Source organism: Lepidochelys kempii, chromosome 2, assembly GCF_965140285.1.
Source record: "Lepidochelys kempii isolate rLepKem1 chromosome 2, rLepKem1.hap1, whole genome shotgun sequence".
In the NCBI taxonomy this organism is placed as follows: domain Eukaryota; kingdom Metazoa; phylum Chordata; order Testudines; family Cheloniidae; genus Lepidochelys; species Lepidochelys kempii.
Genome location: NC_136381.1, coordinates 248,379,703 through 248,393,155, shown reverse-complemented (window position 1 = coordinate 248,393,155; position 13,453 = coordinate 248,379,703). Strand labels below are relative to the sequence as shown.

Sequence of the window (13,453 nt, the reverse complement as noted above, 5' to 3'; positions counted from 1 at the left end):
TGGTTGCCAATGCAGATCTGAGCACACAAAAAGCAAACTGAATGTTCAGCTGTTAAATCATTTGATTTCTATTGGTAAAAAGACTACTAGTATTTGGTCAGCTTTTCTGGCGTAGTTATGTCAATGGTGCGGACCAAGGCAGTCAAAGGAGCATACATTCTACAAACACCTAACACCAAAGGGGGATGACTCCAAATTATGACTGATTATTTTACTTACAAGTGGCTCCTGTAGAAATAGTGTTCAACAGGCTGTGTGTGTATATGGGCAAGGGAATATGAATGAGTAGGAAGTCATGGGACTGAGTCTTGAAGCTGTCCTGGAACTGGTTAAAATAAATCCTAAGTAAAGTGAAACAGACTGTACTGTAGCTACTGAGGACCAGGAAATAAAAAATGACTGCACTGTACAGATCTGAATAAGTACGTCATTTTGCTGAAAACCTTTCTTTTGGAAACAATGGAAACAGATCACTCTCCTGACACAATGCTACCTGCAGTGTCTCAACATTTCTGGCCCATTTACCCTTTGTTTAGGCTTCAAACACCCATCCCTTTTTCCCAGAGCCATTTTCAAGAGAGAAAGTGTTTTCTTGAAGGCTGGCTCACATGCAACTGGTAGGACCACAGCAGCCTTCTACGTATGTTGTCCAAGAAACTAGAGTTTCTTTTCCACTTCCTTCCTGGAAAGTACAGAACTTCACAACACATCTACGCTGCTCTTTGATAATATAAGGTGCATATGAGGACCAATCTTCTTAGTGGTTGGTCTCCATGCAACAGCAGTACCTGTATTGTAAAGTTTTCCATCAGTGGACCTGCTCCCCAATATGCCCTAGCAGATTAGTGGGACTAGGGAAAGAAATAAATGGGGCCCATCTATAAAAATGTAAATGGGTGATTATAACGAAGAAAGGGATTGATTTAGTTAACAAGAAAAGAACGAGCAATGGGCTACAGACAGAGCAGGAAAAAATTAAATTCAATACTAGGAAACCTTCAACTATAAACAGGCACAGAATAGAACAAGCTGCTAGGGGAGGCGGTCAATCCTCTAAAGCAATATTTAAGACTAGACTATATATTCCATTATCATTAATTTCTTAGGAATAATTAAATCCTACCCTCACACAGGGGGCCTGGATTAGATGTTCCACTAGAGATTCTTTTGCATATAAATGATTCTATGAGCTTCATAGTTAAACTCTAAAATCTCCTAGGTGCACAGGAGTGTAATGGGATGTGCATCTATTTTTTTTAATTGACTAAACAAAGCACTTTTAAAATAATTTGTCTTGAATCTCATGGCATTTCAGAAATTTTGATCAGTTTTTCTGCTCCCCACTTGATTAAATGATCTTTTCAGGAAGGAAAAGTACATAGACCCAAGAGCCACACCACCAATCATACTTAGGCCCACTCCTCCCCTTCTTCTCTGGGCACATGATGACTGCCTGCTGTCTCTGCGGTTTCAGCTTTCCTGCGGTATGCGGTGAGCAGGGCCCTGAGAGCACTCAGTGACTAATGTCACTATGGCAGTGCATGGCAGGAAGTGCAACTGACCATGCAAAAGTATTGTCCAAGTCACTTTGGGCTTGTCTACACAAACATTTAGTTCACAACCATATGGGGTGTGAATCTAACCTGCCCTAGCCTGCTGTGGACTAATTGAGCATCTGGACCCTGTTGACATGCAATAACAGGTCTGTTAAAATGCTTTGATCTAGTCCAGTTGCAAAGAGGACTAGATCAAAGTGAAAAGAACTGCAAAAGAGTTTATCCTCCACCAGTCCGTTACAATAATCTATAAAGTCTGCTTGATTGATTACTCCCCATTTACCCCTAAACATTGTAACCAGAGGGCAAAATAATATCAAAACACTCAACAGGACATGTTAGGTACTATATAAAATAGCCTCACTCTATATAGTGTAATGTTACAGAGTACAGGATAGAAAGCATCTACACTGACACTTTTGTATGAGAAGCAGGAGAATATTACAGAATATTAAATATCATGCAATCCAGGCCTGTAGTAAACTATCTGTGATCTGTGACATGCTGTACTTGTCCTGTGACTGGAAAAGGGACTTTATTTTGACTAATTCTGTCTGGCAGATTTTTGTGCACATTTTAAAAAAGATGAATGAAATTAGCACCAGTGACTGACTTGCTTCCAAGTGACCGACTATTTGCTGCCCACTGAATGTTTTTTCAAGATATGCAAAAATGTACTTTGAACAGCATTATTTTAAATACAAAGATCAGGGCAACAAAAATGATTAGGGGTCTGGAACACATGACTTATGAGGAGAGGCTGAGGGAGCTGGGATTGTTTAACCTCCAGAAGAGAAGAATGAGGGGGGATTTGATAGCTGCTTTCAACTACCTGAAAGGGGGTTCCAAAGAGGATGGCTCTAGACTGTTCTCAATGGTAGCAGATGACAGAACGAGGAGTAATGGTCTCAAGTTGCAGTGGGGGAGGTTTAGATTGGATATTAGGAAAAACTTTTTCACTAAGAGGGTGGTGAAACACTGGAATGCGTTACCTAGGGAGGTGGTAGAATCTCCTTCCTTAGAGGTTTTTAAGGTCAGGCTTGACAAAGCCCTGGCTGGGATGATTTAACTGGGAATTGGTCCTGCTTCGAGCAGGGGGTTGGACTAGATGACCCCTCTGAGGTCCCTTCCAACCCTGATATTCTATGATCAGAGATCAATGCCCTATAGGTACTAAGTTACATGTAAATTTTCTTCTATGTATTAGTGAATGGCCATGCTTTTAATTCCAATGTCATCAGCTGTTAACTGCCTTTTCTAACACATCTACTGACTTTAGCTTACAAAGCAATATTGAGGAATATAACCTTATATAAAAGCTATTTAAGAAATATATTGCAGGTTGTTAACATCATTATAAAATATATGTATGGAATGCATGTAGTCCCCCTGCCCTTTCCTTGTTCTCCTTCACCTCTTCTTTCCTCCTTTCCAGTCTTTATTGCTTCTTGGTTTTAGTTTAATTGTTGTGCTAAGTGCTGATAATGCATCCTGTGTGGTGGTAGCTACTTTGTCCTATCAGATAGAGGGCAATTGTTTCTTTAGCTATAGCTGACAAATATCTTTGATGTTTCTTTTATTACTTTGAGTTGACTCTCTCAAAATCTTTTATTTAAAAATATTTAAAAGCTTAAGCAACTAATTTAAGAAAGACAGAAGGCATTCTTAAGCAGAGGTTGATTTTATTCTTCTAAAACTAATCTATTATATATAAAACCCTGGGAGATACAGCTGTAGACAAACCCAACAACTTCAGGGACTGGAAGGATGGGGGAGAAATGGCATGTGATATTTGGAACAGTTTAAAATATGATTTACTATTAGATCAATCTCTTTACAGAGCTTTTCTTCAGTGATTGTTGTTGTGTCATTAAATCAAAGCCGAGTGATGAATGCTCTGTATGATGTATATACGTGTTAAATGTCATGCCACCACAATTATATTTGTTACATCACATATTGCTATCATACGAGTAAATAGTAACTTCCCTGGAAACTATGACAGCCCATGCTAAATATGATTTAAAAACTGGTTCCATTCATGTATATTCACCTACAAATGGTATGCAAGAGATACTCTGGCCACTATACTCTTTGTAAGCATAGGGGTGCAGTACTCCTGATGAAACATCAACTGGACTAGCTTACCTTCCATATTTATTTCAGCTCACAGATATGATTGGAAATGGGTTCTGAATTAACATGAAAAAGAGCAGTCAGAAATTTGGTATAAATTGTAGAAATGGTGGCATGGCTGTGATTTTCTCATATGCCTTCATAAATCAAACCTGATTCAATAAACCATCAGGTTGATATAGGCCAACAATTAGGCTTTAGGAAATAAAGAACTACCAGCAAGTCACTTTGCCTTTCTGTGCCTTTGGCTATATCTAGACCAGGGGTCTGCAACCTTTCAGAACTCGTGTGCCGAGTCTTCATTTATTCACCTTAATTTAAGGTTTCGCGTGCCAATAATACATTTTAACATTTTTTAGAAGATCTCGCTCTGTAAGTCTATATATTGTATAACTAAAGTATTGTCGTATGTAAACAAGGTTTTCAAAATGTTTAAGAAGCTTCATTTAAAATTAAATTAAAATGCTGATCTTATGCCCCCGGCCCGCTCAGCCCGTTGCCGGCCTGGGGTTCCGTTCACCTAGGCCGGCAGCAGGCTGAGTGGGGCCTGCGGCAGGGAACCCGGCTGGCAAGGGGCCAGCAGCCAGAACCCCAGACCGGCAGTGGGTTGAGCGGGGCCGGCGGCTGGGACCCCCGACCAGCAGCGGGCTGAGCGGGGCCGGCGGCTGGGACCCCAGACCAGCAGCGGGCTGAGCGGGGCTGGCGGCTGGGACCCCAGACCAGCAGCGGGCTGAGCGGGGTTGGCAGCTGGGACCCCAGACCAGCAGTGGGCTGAGTGTCTCAGCCCGCTGCCTCTCAGTCCCCTGCCGGTCTAGGGTTCCGTCCGCCGGCTCCTGCCAGCCAGGGTCCCAGCTGCCGGCCCTGCTGAGCCTGCTGCCGGTCTAGGGTCCGGCCCTGTCCACATACAGTAGGTACCTACCTTCTCCCTGGTTCTACCTCATTCTCTTCCTCTCTCTGCACTGAGATGAGGGTGGGAGTGTGCTGAGACCAGGGCTGGGGGTGAAGGAGTAGGCTGGGGTGCAGGGTCTGGCCAGGAGCTAGAATGAGGGAGGGGGCTCAGGGCTGGGGCAGGAGGTTTGGGTGTGGAGCGCTTACCTGGGCAGCTCCCATTTGGCGTGAGGGGTGCAGGTAGGAATGTGGGGTGTGTGTGTGCAGGAGCTCCTGTTTGGTGCTCAGGGCAGGGGGCTGGGGGTGTGTATGGGGTGCCGGAGTCAGGGCTGGGGTTGTGGGGCGGGTGCAGGGGTCAGGGCACGGGGCTGGGGTGTATGGGGGGCGCGGGGGTGAGGGAAGAGGGCTGGGTGTGTGTGAGGAGGGTTCAGGGGTCAGGGCAGGGGTCTGGGGTGTGTGTGAGGGGATGCAGGAGTCAGGGCAGAGGGCTGGGGTCGTGGGGGTGCTCCCAGCCCCCTGCCCCGAGCTGCTCACAGCAGGGGGCTGGAGGGGATATGCCCTGATTCCACCCCCCTCACTAAGGTCCCCGGAGCAGAGAGCGTGCTGCAGTTCCGCTTTTCCCTTTCCCCCTTGGTAGCAAGGGCCGTCAGCTGATGGACCGCAGGGAGGGAAAGAAGGAGGGGCAGGAATCCAGCACGCTGGGAAAAGAGGCATGGGGAGGGTGGGGGGAGCTTGCCTGCCCTGCAAGGAGAGAGAGGTGGGTGGGTGGTGGAAAACAGCGGGCCGGGCCGGGCCGGGCCGGGCCGGAATTTTAATGGCATGCTGCTGTCTGCCGGGGTCCAGCAGACAGCAGCGTGCCATTAAGAATTGGCACGCGTGCCATAGGTTGCCGACCCCTGATCTAGACTATGAGCTAGAGGTGTGATTCCCCTGCTCGTGTACACAATACCTGCTTTCTCTCTCATCAAGCTAGAGTGGCTTCAAACAGCAGTGTAGCCGCTGTGGTATGGGTAGTGGCACTGGAGGAATGGCTGACCTGGGCCAAGTATATATCCACTGGTTTGTACTCCGCATGGCTCGGCCATGCCTCTGGTGACGTTCTAGGTGCTACTGCAGTTACACTGCTATTTATGCTTGTGCTAGCGGGATGAGAGATCGCCCAAGTAGGTGTATGTGAGCAGGAGAATAACACGCCTAGCTTGTAGTGTAGACATAGCCTTAGTCATATTCCGAAAATGGGAACGACGACACTAAGGTGCTTTTGAAAGTCCTATCCTAAGTGAAAGTCACATGGGATTTGTGCTCCTAACACACTTAGGTGCTTTTGCAAATTCCACCCATACCCATCTTTGTAAAGGGCTTTGAGGTCAATCGATGAACGTTTCCCCATAAATGTTAAATCGTATTAGTGCATGTACAAGTAGCTCTGATTTATTTTAATCCCAGAATCAAGCTTTATTTAAACATCTCGCAGGCTTTGCAACCAAACTGTATGCAGTGCTATCCTTGCGCATGGCAAAGCAAAAGTGAAATAGACTAGTTTACTTCCATTGTCCAAGATGAGTAACTTGCACAGGGTAAACCACATTAACAGTAAAGGCAAATTTGATGTAAAAAAAATTGAATTTAATAGCACAAGCAAGGAGAAGCAGAAAACTACTTCCACATACAGAATTGGAGGCGCTCTTATATGCCAATTATTCTGAAACAACCTCTATAATGTAAGAAGAAATTATTCAGCGGTTAGTAGTGAGAACCGCTCTTTGAGTGGAAGGCCTGGGAGGAAAGATCAAGGTCACCACCCCCATTTTACAATTCGGGGAGACTGAGGCTAAGAAATTAAGTGACTTGCATACGGTCATGGTCTAAATCAGCATGGCACAGAGGACTAGATGGCACTGGTCCCCTAGCTGCCAAGCTGATTCACAGTGTCTCTCCTGCAAGTTACTTCATTATGCCAAGGGTCAGTTGCTGAATCTGTAAAACAGGGAAACAGGCCTGATTTAATGCTTACACCCTTTATATTTCCAGATTTCAGCACTTGTAAATATCCTGCCCCCTACTTTACAACATACCAACTTGCCAGGCAGGGTGACCAAATATCCTGATTTTATAGGAACAGTCCCGATTTTTGGGTCTTTCTCTTATATAGGCTCCTATTATCCCCCCACCCCTTGTCCCAATTTTTCACATTGGCTGTCTGGTCACCCTATTGCCAAGTAACCTTTGGGAAGCCATTTAAGGCCTGAAACAGCAAAATGTATAACACCCTCAACTCCTATTGAAGTCAAGGGCTCCCAGGCTGATGTCTAATCCACTAGATCACATTACAACTCTTCCCCTCCTATTCCCACATCTGTACCAGGCAGAAAATGCCCCCAAAATGTTTTAGGGAAATTCACTGTGCTCCTTTCCTAATTTAACAGTACAAGAAGTGTGCTATGGTTTTAATTTGCTAGCCTCAGTTTATCAAATAAGGAAAGTAGCATAATACGAAGGTTCCAAAACCAGATATTCAACAGTTATAGAACAAATTTAAAATGAAAACAATCCTGTGCACAGAACATCTGCACCTCTAATTGATGTTCTGGCAAATACAGCTTGAGGAAACAAAAGTTACATGGTGTAATTGTTTTGTTTTCCCAAGAAAAAGTGACAGCAGCCTTCTGAGACTACGGAACACAACTGAAATACCCCCACTAATTTGTGAACGTGAAGAGGGGCATGGTTGGACAGCATCATTCTGCTTTCAATAGTATTATTAATAACATGTAGCACTTTTTATGGTACAAAATAATTAACTCTTTTAATCCCTGCAACACCCAGATAAGTATTATGGTGAAACTGAGGCAGAGAGAATTGCTCAAGGCCGCAGAGACAGAACTTGTCATCGCCTGGATTAGAACTTGTTCACAGACCAGTGCTCCGAATCAATGAGCAATGCTACTTCACATTAACAGAAAACTGACAATAAAGTGAAGGTCCACAGTTGATTAGCTTTAGGCCTTAATATGGATTGTTTCTGTAGTTTCATTGTATTAACAATCATTGATCTGATAATAATATGGGAGCATTCTGTGGGAGAGACCACCTCTGTCACAGTGTGCTTGTAGTCACAGCAAGTGCAGTTGGGGAGCAGCAACTGCTCAGCTTCCACAACAGAATCCTGAGAGGACCTCAGGCAGGGCCTACTCCACTGAGTTTCTGGGAGTTTGGAACGCTCTCCTCATCTAGATATGTCTGTGGGGGGTTGGACAAGCTCCACGGTGCACCAGAGCATAAAGGAGTTAATGAATTATCCTAGAGACAAGAGCAGAAGCCAGCCCCATCCCACATCATCTTCAGCAATTTCATGCCTGGATGGAGGGCATAAAAAGGAAAGAAGGAAGCTTCAGTGCATGTCCTCCCTGGCCTCAGGGAAGGTAAGTGGTGAACTGACAAACTAAGAACTAGGAATCCTAGGCTTTTTGTTGACTTACTAATAATTTATAAGTGTCAAACAGCAGGAAAGTGATGAATTCTGACCCTACAGAGGGCATGTGCACTATGTTTTAGACTTCTACAGCACCATCCAGAGGGCTGGCACCTGGATTTGACTGAGTTATATACAGCAAGTCAGTGGCACAGCCAGAACTAGAAGTCTTGTCAGTCTCCTATGCTTTAACCACTTTATTGTACAAAACCTCCTCTGAAGCATGCCTCTGGGAGAGGTTAGAGACACACTTGGGTCTTTTCAGTTATTCATAAGAACGGTGATTTTTTACTTCGTTCTTATTTGGACATGGTTGATAACAGGTTTCCAAGTGTTGTCTCAGGCCATGTTGCTTTTCTATTAACTATGTTTGTCTGCTTTATTGTAGTAGATGCCCAGAGGCCTTCAGGAGAGGGACGCTTATAAACAAATATTCACTTGAAAATATACATTTCTTGTGCTCACCAAAACGAAAGTAAAAGAGGGGACGGTTTCCTGCTGTGCTGGCCGCTCGCTCTCTAGCTGCTGCTTCCCGGATGTCACAGACCCCAAAGTTGGCAGTGCGGAGCATTCTTCTTGCGGCTCCTTCACTGTGTTGCAGTCTACACCGTACCGCGGCAGCTCCATTCGCTGCTGTAACAAGTTGAAAAAAACTAATTAATTCACGTTTAGTTTTTTTACATTTGTTACAGCAACGAATGGAGCGGCTGCCCCCATGCAGTACAGCACACACACACACACACAGACACTACGGTACACTCATGGAGCCACATGATCAGTGTTCCGCTCTGCCAACATTGGTGTTAGTAATGTTAGCAAAGCAGCAGCAGGAGGACTGGATGCTGGAACAGTGGGGAACTGCCTTTTGATTTACTTTCCGTTTGGTAGGCGCAGTTGCAAAAAATGCAGACCCCATCCCTTTCTCACACCCTGGCTCCCACCAAAAAAGTATTGTGAAATTCAATCCCCTTATTGTTAATATTTCTAAAACATCCTCCCCTTATAATAGAGAGTTCTAGTACCAAACCTTATAAATGTTTGCAGTTCCCCATGAAAACAGAGTACAATAAACAAATGAGTGACATATTGGATAATAGGACACCAATGTTCAAGAGGTCTTAACAAGCACCTACAGGAGGCAGCCCCAGTTACTTTGTTATCCTACTTCCATTTGGAGAAGATTCATCTCCCTGGGTAGGAAGCAGGGACCCTCAGCCATTCAGCTAAGTAAAGGTTGAGAGGAAAAATACCACAATACCTCTTTACCAATTTTGTTTTAAAAGTAACAAAGGGGGAAAAAACAAAACAAAACAAACAGAAAACTACAAACACAGCGAAGACCTAAGGCATAAATAATCTCAGTTTCAACAGGAATACACTGTAATTTTACAGCTGTAATGTCCTTTAGTGCAATAAAATCATTCATTTTAATGCTGAAACAATTTAGGGCCAAGTTTCCCTTTTGCAAGCAAAGGGGACTCAGCTCCACTGGATCTAGATGGAGGAATGCAAAAGGAAGCAATGCCATCTCTGCAGGATGGTTCTCCCCTTCCTCCAGTCACAGGAAGCCCCGCTGGGTCCACTGCAGGATTTGGAGGAGAGGGGGAGGAGTCTCTCTCCCCTTCCCAAGGCAGAGGATATCCACTGAGATTTCTGTATCTGAATAAAGCAGCACAAGGCCACCTCCTTCACTGATGACAATTTTGTGTAGGCTAAACAACCTCTGCAGGAACCATTCAGTTGGTGAGGGTACAAAGGCGCATTAGTGAGAGAATGACTCTCTCCAGGGGACCCTCTGCCTTCACCACAGATTGCCAAACCCTAGCTCCCTGAGGAGAGAGTTTGAAGGAAATTCTTGGCAGGTTCATCCCATAGGGTTCCCTGTCTCATCTCTTACCCCATTACATGGGTGTCAGCTTTGGAGGATATAGTTTGCTCCTGAAATTGAAAGCTCTTTGGAGAACAAGCTGAGAGACAGCAGGACACAACTGACTGTGCTCAGTAAATACTACTAATAAAAATATGAATTATACCAGTTTGCAGAAGGTATGGGGCAGGAATGGGGGGAATGAGTAGAGGTGCACAGAGCATACAGGTTTCAGTGAAGCAGATTATGAACAGTGTTGTATACACTTTGATAAATTAGTAAAAATGCTGAATGCACAGAAGTTTAGGAATCTTCTAGGATTATGGGGTGTTTTGTTTGATCTGTCTAGTTTTATAGCTGTTCCCAACAGCTAGCAAATGTCAAGAGCACCCCCCAAATCGTGCCACACCTTTCTGGAGAGCTGAGATGGCAACAGCTCAGTCAGTAATGCCAAGCTTTTTTTTTTTTTTTTTAATATCTCCTGAACTTTGGGGACAGAGCCAGTAAAGTCTAAGGACACAAAAACATCTTGCTGTAGCATGTACGTGTGAGCAGATTAAACAGTAAACCCTAAACTATACAAAATTCCAGGTAATTACCATAAGGTAAAGGAAGACCTGAACTATGGCCCACAAGATCAGTGGAAGTAGACACTGGTGCCTGAGTGGAGCCCCAGTGAAGACTGGGGCCTACGTTGATGCACACAAATTCATATTTGACTTCATGATTCAGTGGTCTCACATGAAAAAAAATAAATGCAGCATTGGAAATACAGATGGGCGGGAGGAGCAATAGCTCAGTGGTTTGAGCATTGGCCAAGGGTTGTGAGTTTAATCCTTGGAAGGGCCATTTACAGATCTGGGGCAAAAATTGGGGATTGGTCCTGCTTTGAGCAGGGGGTTGGACTAGATGACCTCCTGAGGTCCCTTCCAACCCTGATATTCTATGATTCCAGGATAGGCTGAGCAGCTGTCCTGATATTTGGGGCTTTTTCTTATACAGGCTCCTATTACCCCCCTGCCCCCGGCCCAATTTTTCACACTTGCTATCTGGTCAGCCTAACTGGAGAAGATAATGTGAAATATTTCTTTTCTTATTTTATTTGCAATTTACATATGGAATACTTTAAATTAAGCATTAAACCAACGTGAACAAAATACAGTCGGGGTGTCTGTGTATGGCTGTGGGTGAGTCTAGTTTTGATACGTATTGCATCCCTAGGGAAGCAAGGAAAGGGTTAACCCAGGTCTCTAGAAAGGATCATAGGTGCTTGCCCTTATTGTGGGACTCTGGCCTGTGTTGAGCTGTGGGGGATGACTGTTTCACTTGTCTTCTTCAAAAGATACGCAGGCGTGACAGACTTAGGTTGGAAGTCCTGCAATGGAGCAAACCCTAGTACTGACAGGCAGGCTGTTATAAACCTAACTCCTTTTCCCCACTGTTCGGAGACCTTTGTTTGGCTTAAGTGTTAGAGGGTTACGATAGCTCTGTAGATATTTTTTCATTCCCTGGAATAAATAATGGCTACCTGCAGAGCCATGGCTAGTTTTATTTCTTGGCCATGTAGGTTTGGGCATCCCACAGTAATATATGTATAAAATGTAAACACATCCAGGCAGACATATATATGTATACACAAAAGGATGATGGGAGCTCTGTATGTACAATGCATAACAAACAGGTTTGCTTCTGCCACAGATACTCTTTCCAATATACAGATTTTTATTCTGTAGCTATCTATGTATTTGACAACTTCATACAGTGCTGGAACAGCTATACATACCCGGAGGCTGTGGCAGGTATGCCCCAATTAATTTTGATCTCTTCTTTTCATATCCCTTCTGTGTGATGTCACCTGCCAAGGAAAGAAAAGGAAAATCAATAAGACTTGAATAAAGACACAGTCTAGCTGCTTAACGGAAGTACCATATGCTTCACCACCACTGCACTGTCTGTTTCTCTTGACAATTATAATGAACAAATGAAAACACAGTATGATCATTCTACCCAGAAAGAACTAATTTACACTAGAACCACTTCGGCAAGTAAACAGCTAACCTTGATTTATTCCAGGAGTGGAGTCCAGAAGCACAGTGTTTCAGTCTCATTTTGATATGCTGTCACACAAGGCTTTCAAAAACTACATAGGCCTTCATTAAGTTAATCAACAGTGGATTATATAGAATACTTAGGCCTGTAATGGCTAGCAAAACTCATTACAGATTAGAATTTTATGTCATTAATGAGATTTTTCTAATCGAGCATGTAGGCCACAAAAGATTTCAAAGTGCTGCTACACTGCTGCTATAATGTAAACATTTGGCTTAGCTCCTAAGCACCACTCTAAGAAAAACAATGCAGCAAACCCACCAAACATCCACTGTCAAACAGCATTACGTCTTTACAGAGTCTCTGCCTAACACTGCATAAAAAGCATCTTGAAATTTCCAGACTCAATTGTCCAAGGGGTTGAATACCCCATAAGCCCACTTAATTGATATGTCTATTTACTGCATTTGCATTTTCCACAGATGACAATTTTTTAAAGATAAGGATTTAAAAGCTTTTCCACAAAAGTGTTGCACGAAGAAATGGCAGATAAGGGGAGGCTGCAGGAGAGCACATGTTTTCTGTCTAGTTAAAAGCGGAGAGGGGTCTGAACACTGAAGTCTGAATACGATTCTAGACCCATCTCTATTTACTGTTCAAAATATATAAACATAATCAAAATATTGAATTAAGGATAATTAAAATCTGAGTTTTGTCTTTTTACAAAAATAGATTTATTTAAGAATTTCAGTGTGGCTAATCCTCCACGTGTTCAAAAATGAGATTGGCTTAAAAAAATCAAAAGATGTTAAGAATAATGAATTTGGCAGTGGGGGGCTCTGTTGCTTTCTATTTTATGAGCCTTTGGGGTACACTTGGGTTTGTTTTCAAACTTTGCTCTGTAACCATGAGGGCTAGAAACTTACTTTATAAATAAAAATAACAACTGTAAGATTCCCACATAATCACAGGATTCCAGGAGCTGAGGTTTAAATATAATACCACATATTATGAGACACACGATAAAGCAGAGAGTTAGTAACTGTGACCCAAAAATCCTTTAATGCCGACTGGCAAGGAGATACAGAGTGGTTACAGGCCTCTTATGGGTCTGGTATGTATATTCTAGTTCACCAGAGTGACATATGAGGTCTTGACTAAAAGCTTGCATCACTTTAGCCATCAAAATAATTTTTTTTAAGTCTGTAGGTACTGATCATCAGCAAAGGTGAAAAATAGGTTTTCAGTTAGATGAGATATGTTTATTCATCTGTCTGTAAACAGAGAATTTTCTCATTCATTATGGTTTTCATATCATCAACCTGAACCAAATGCAGATGAAGGACTGTAAAAACTTCAGAGAGGAACTAAGAGAGAAACAGCAGGGAAGGAAGAACTTTATCTGGAGGGGCGCTTTAAAGGTTTGTTAGATAAGAATTGGAGGCGGGAGCAGAGAAGATGCGCAGGCAGCCTTCACTGATGAAG

At 43.4% G+C, this 13,453-nt stretch overlaps 1 protein-coding gene across 11 annotated transcripts in view; it reads right to left on the bottom strand.

Annotated features, from left to right (window-relative positions):
• Positions 1 to 13,453, bottom strand: part of DIP2C (DIP2 acetate--CoA ligase C (putative)) — a 485,677-nt gene that overhangs the window by 189,258 nt on the left and 282,966 nt on the right. For 9 of the 11 annotated variants that reach the window (XM_073334492.2, XM_073334497.2, XM_073334499.2 and 6 more), the window contains exons 2-3: positions 11,703 to 11,774; positions 8,518 to 8,685 (exon numbers count right to left, since the gene is read on the bottom strand). In XM_073334492.2, coding sequence (XP_073190593.1) covers positions 8,518 to 8,685; positions 11,703 to 11,774 — 240 coding nt within the window. The remainder of the gene's footprint in view (positions 1 to 8,517; positions 8,686 to 11,702; positions 11,775 to 13,453) is intronic. The other 2 variants (XM_073334503.2, XM_073334505.2) reach the window with 1 other exon arrangement.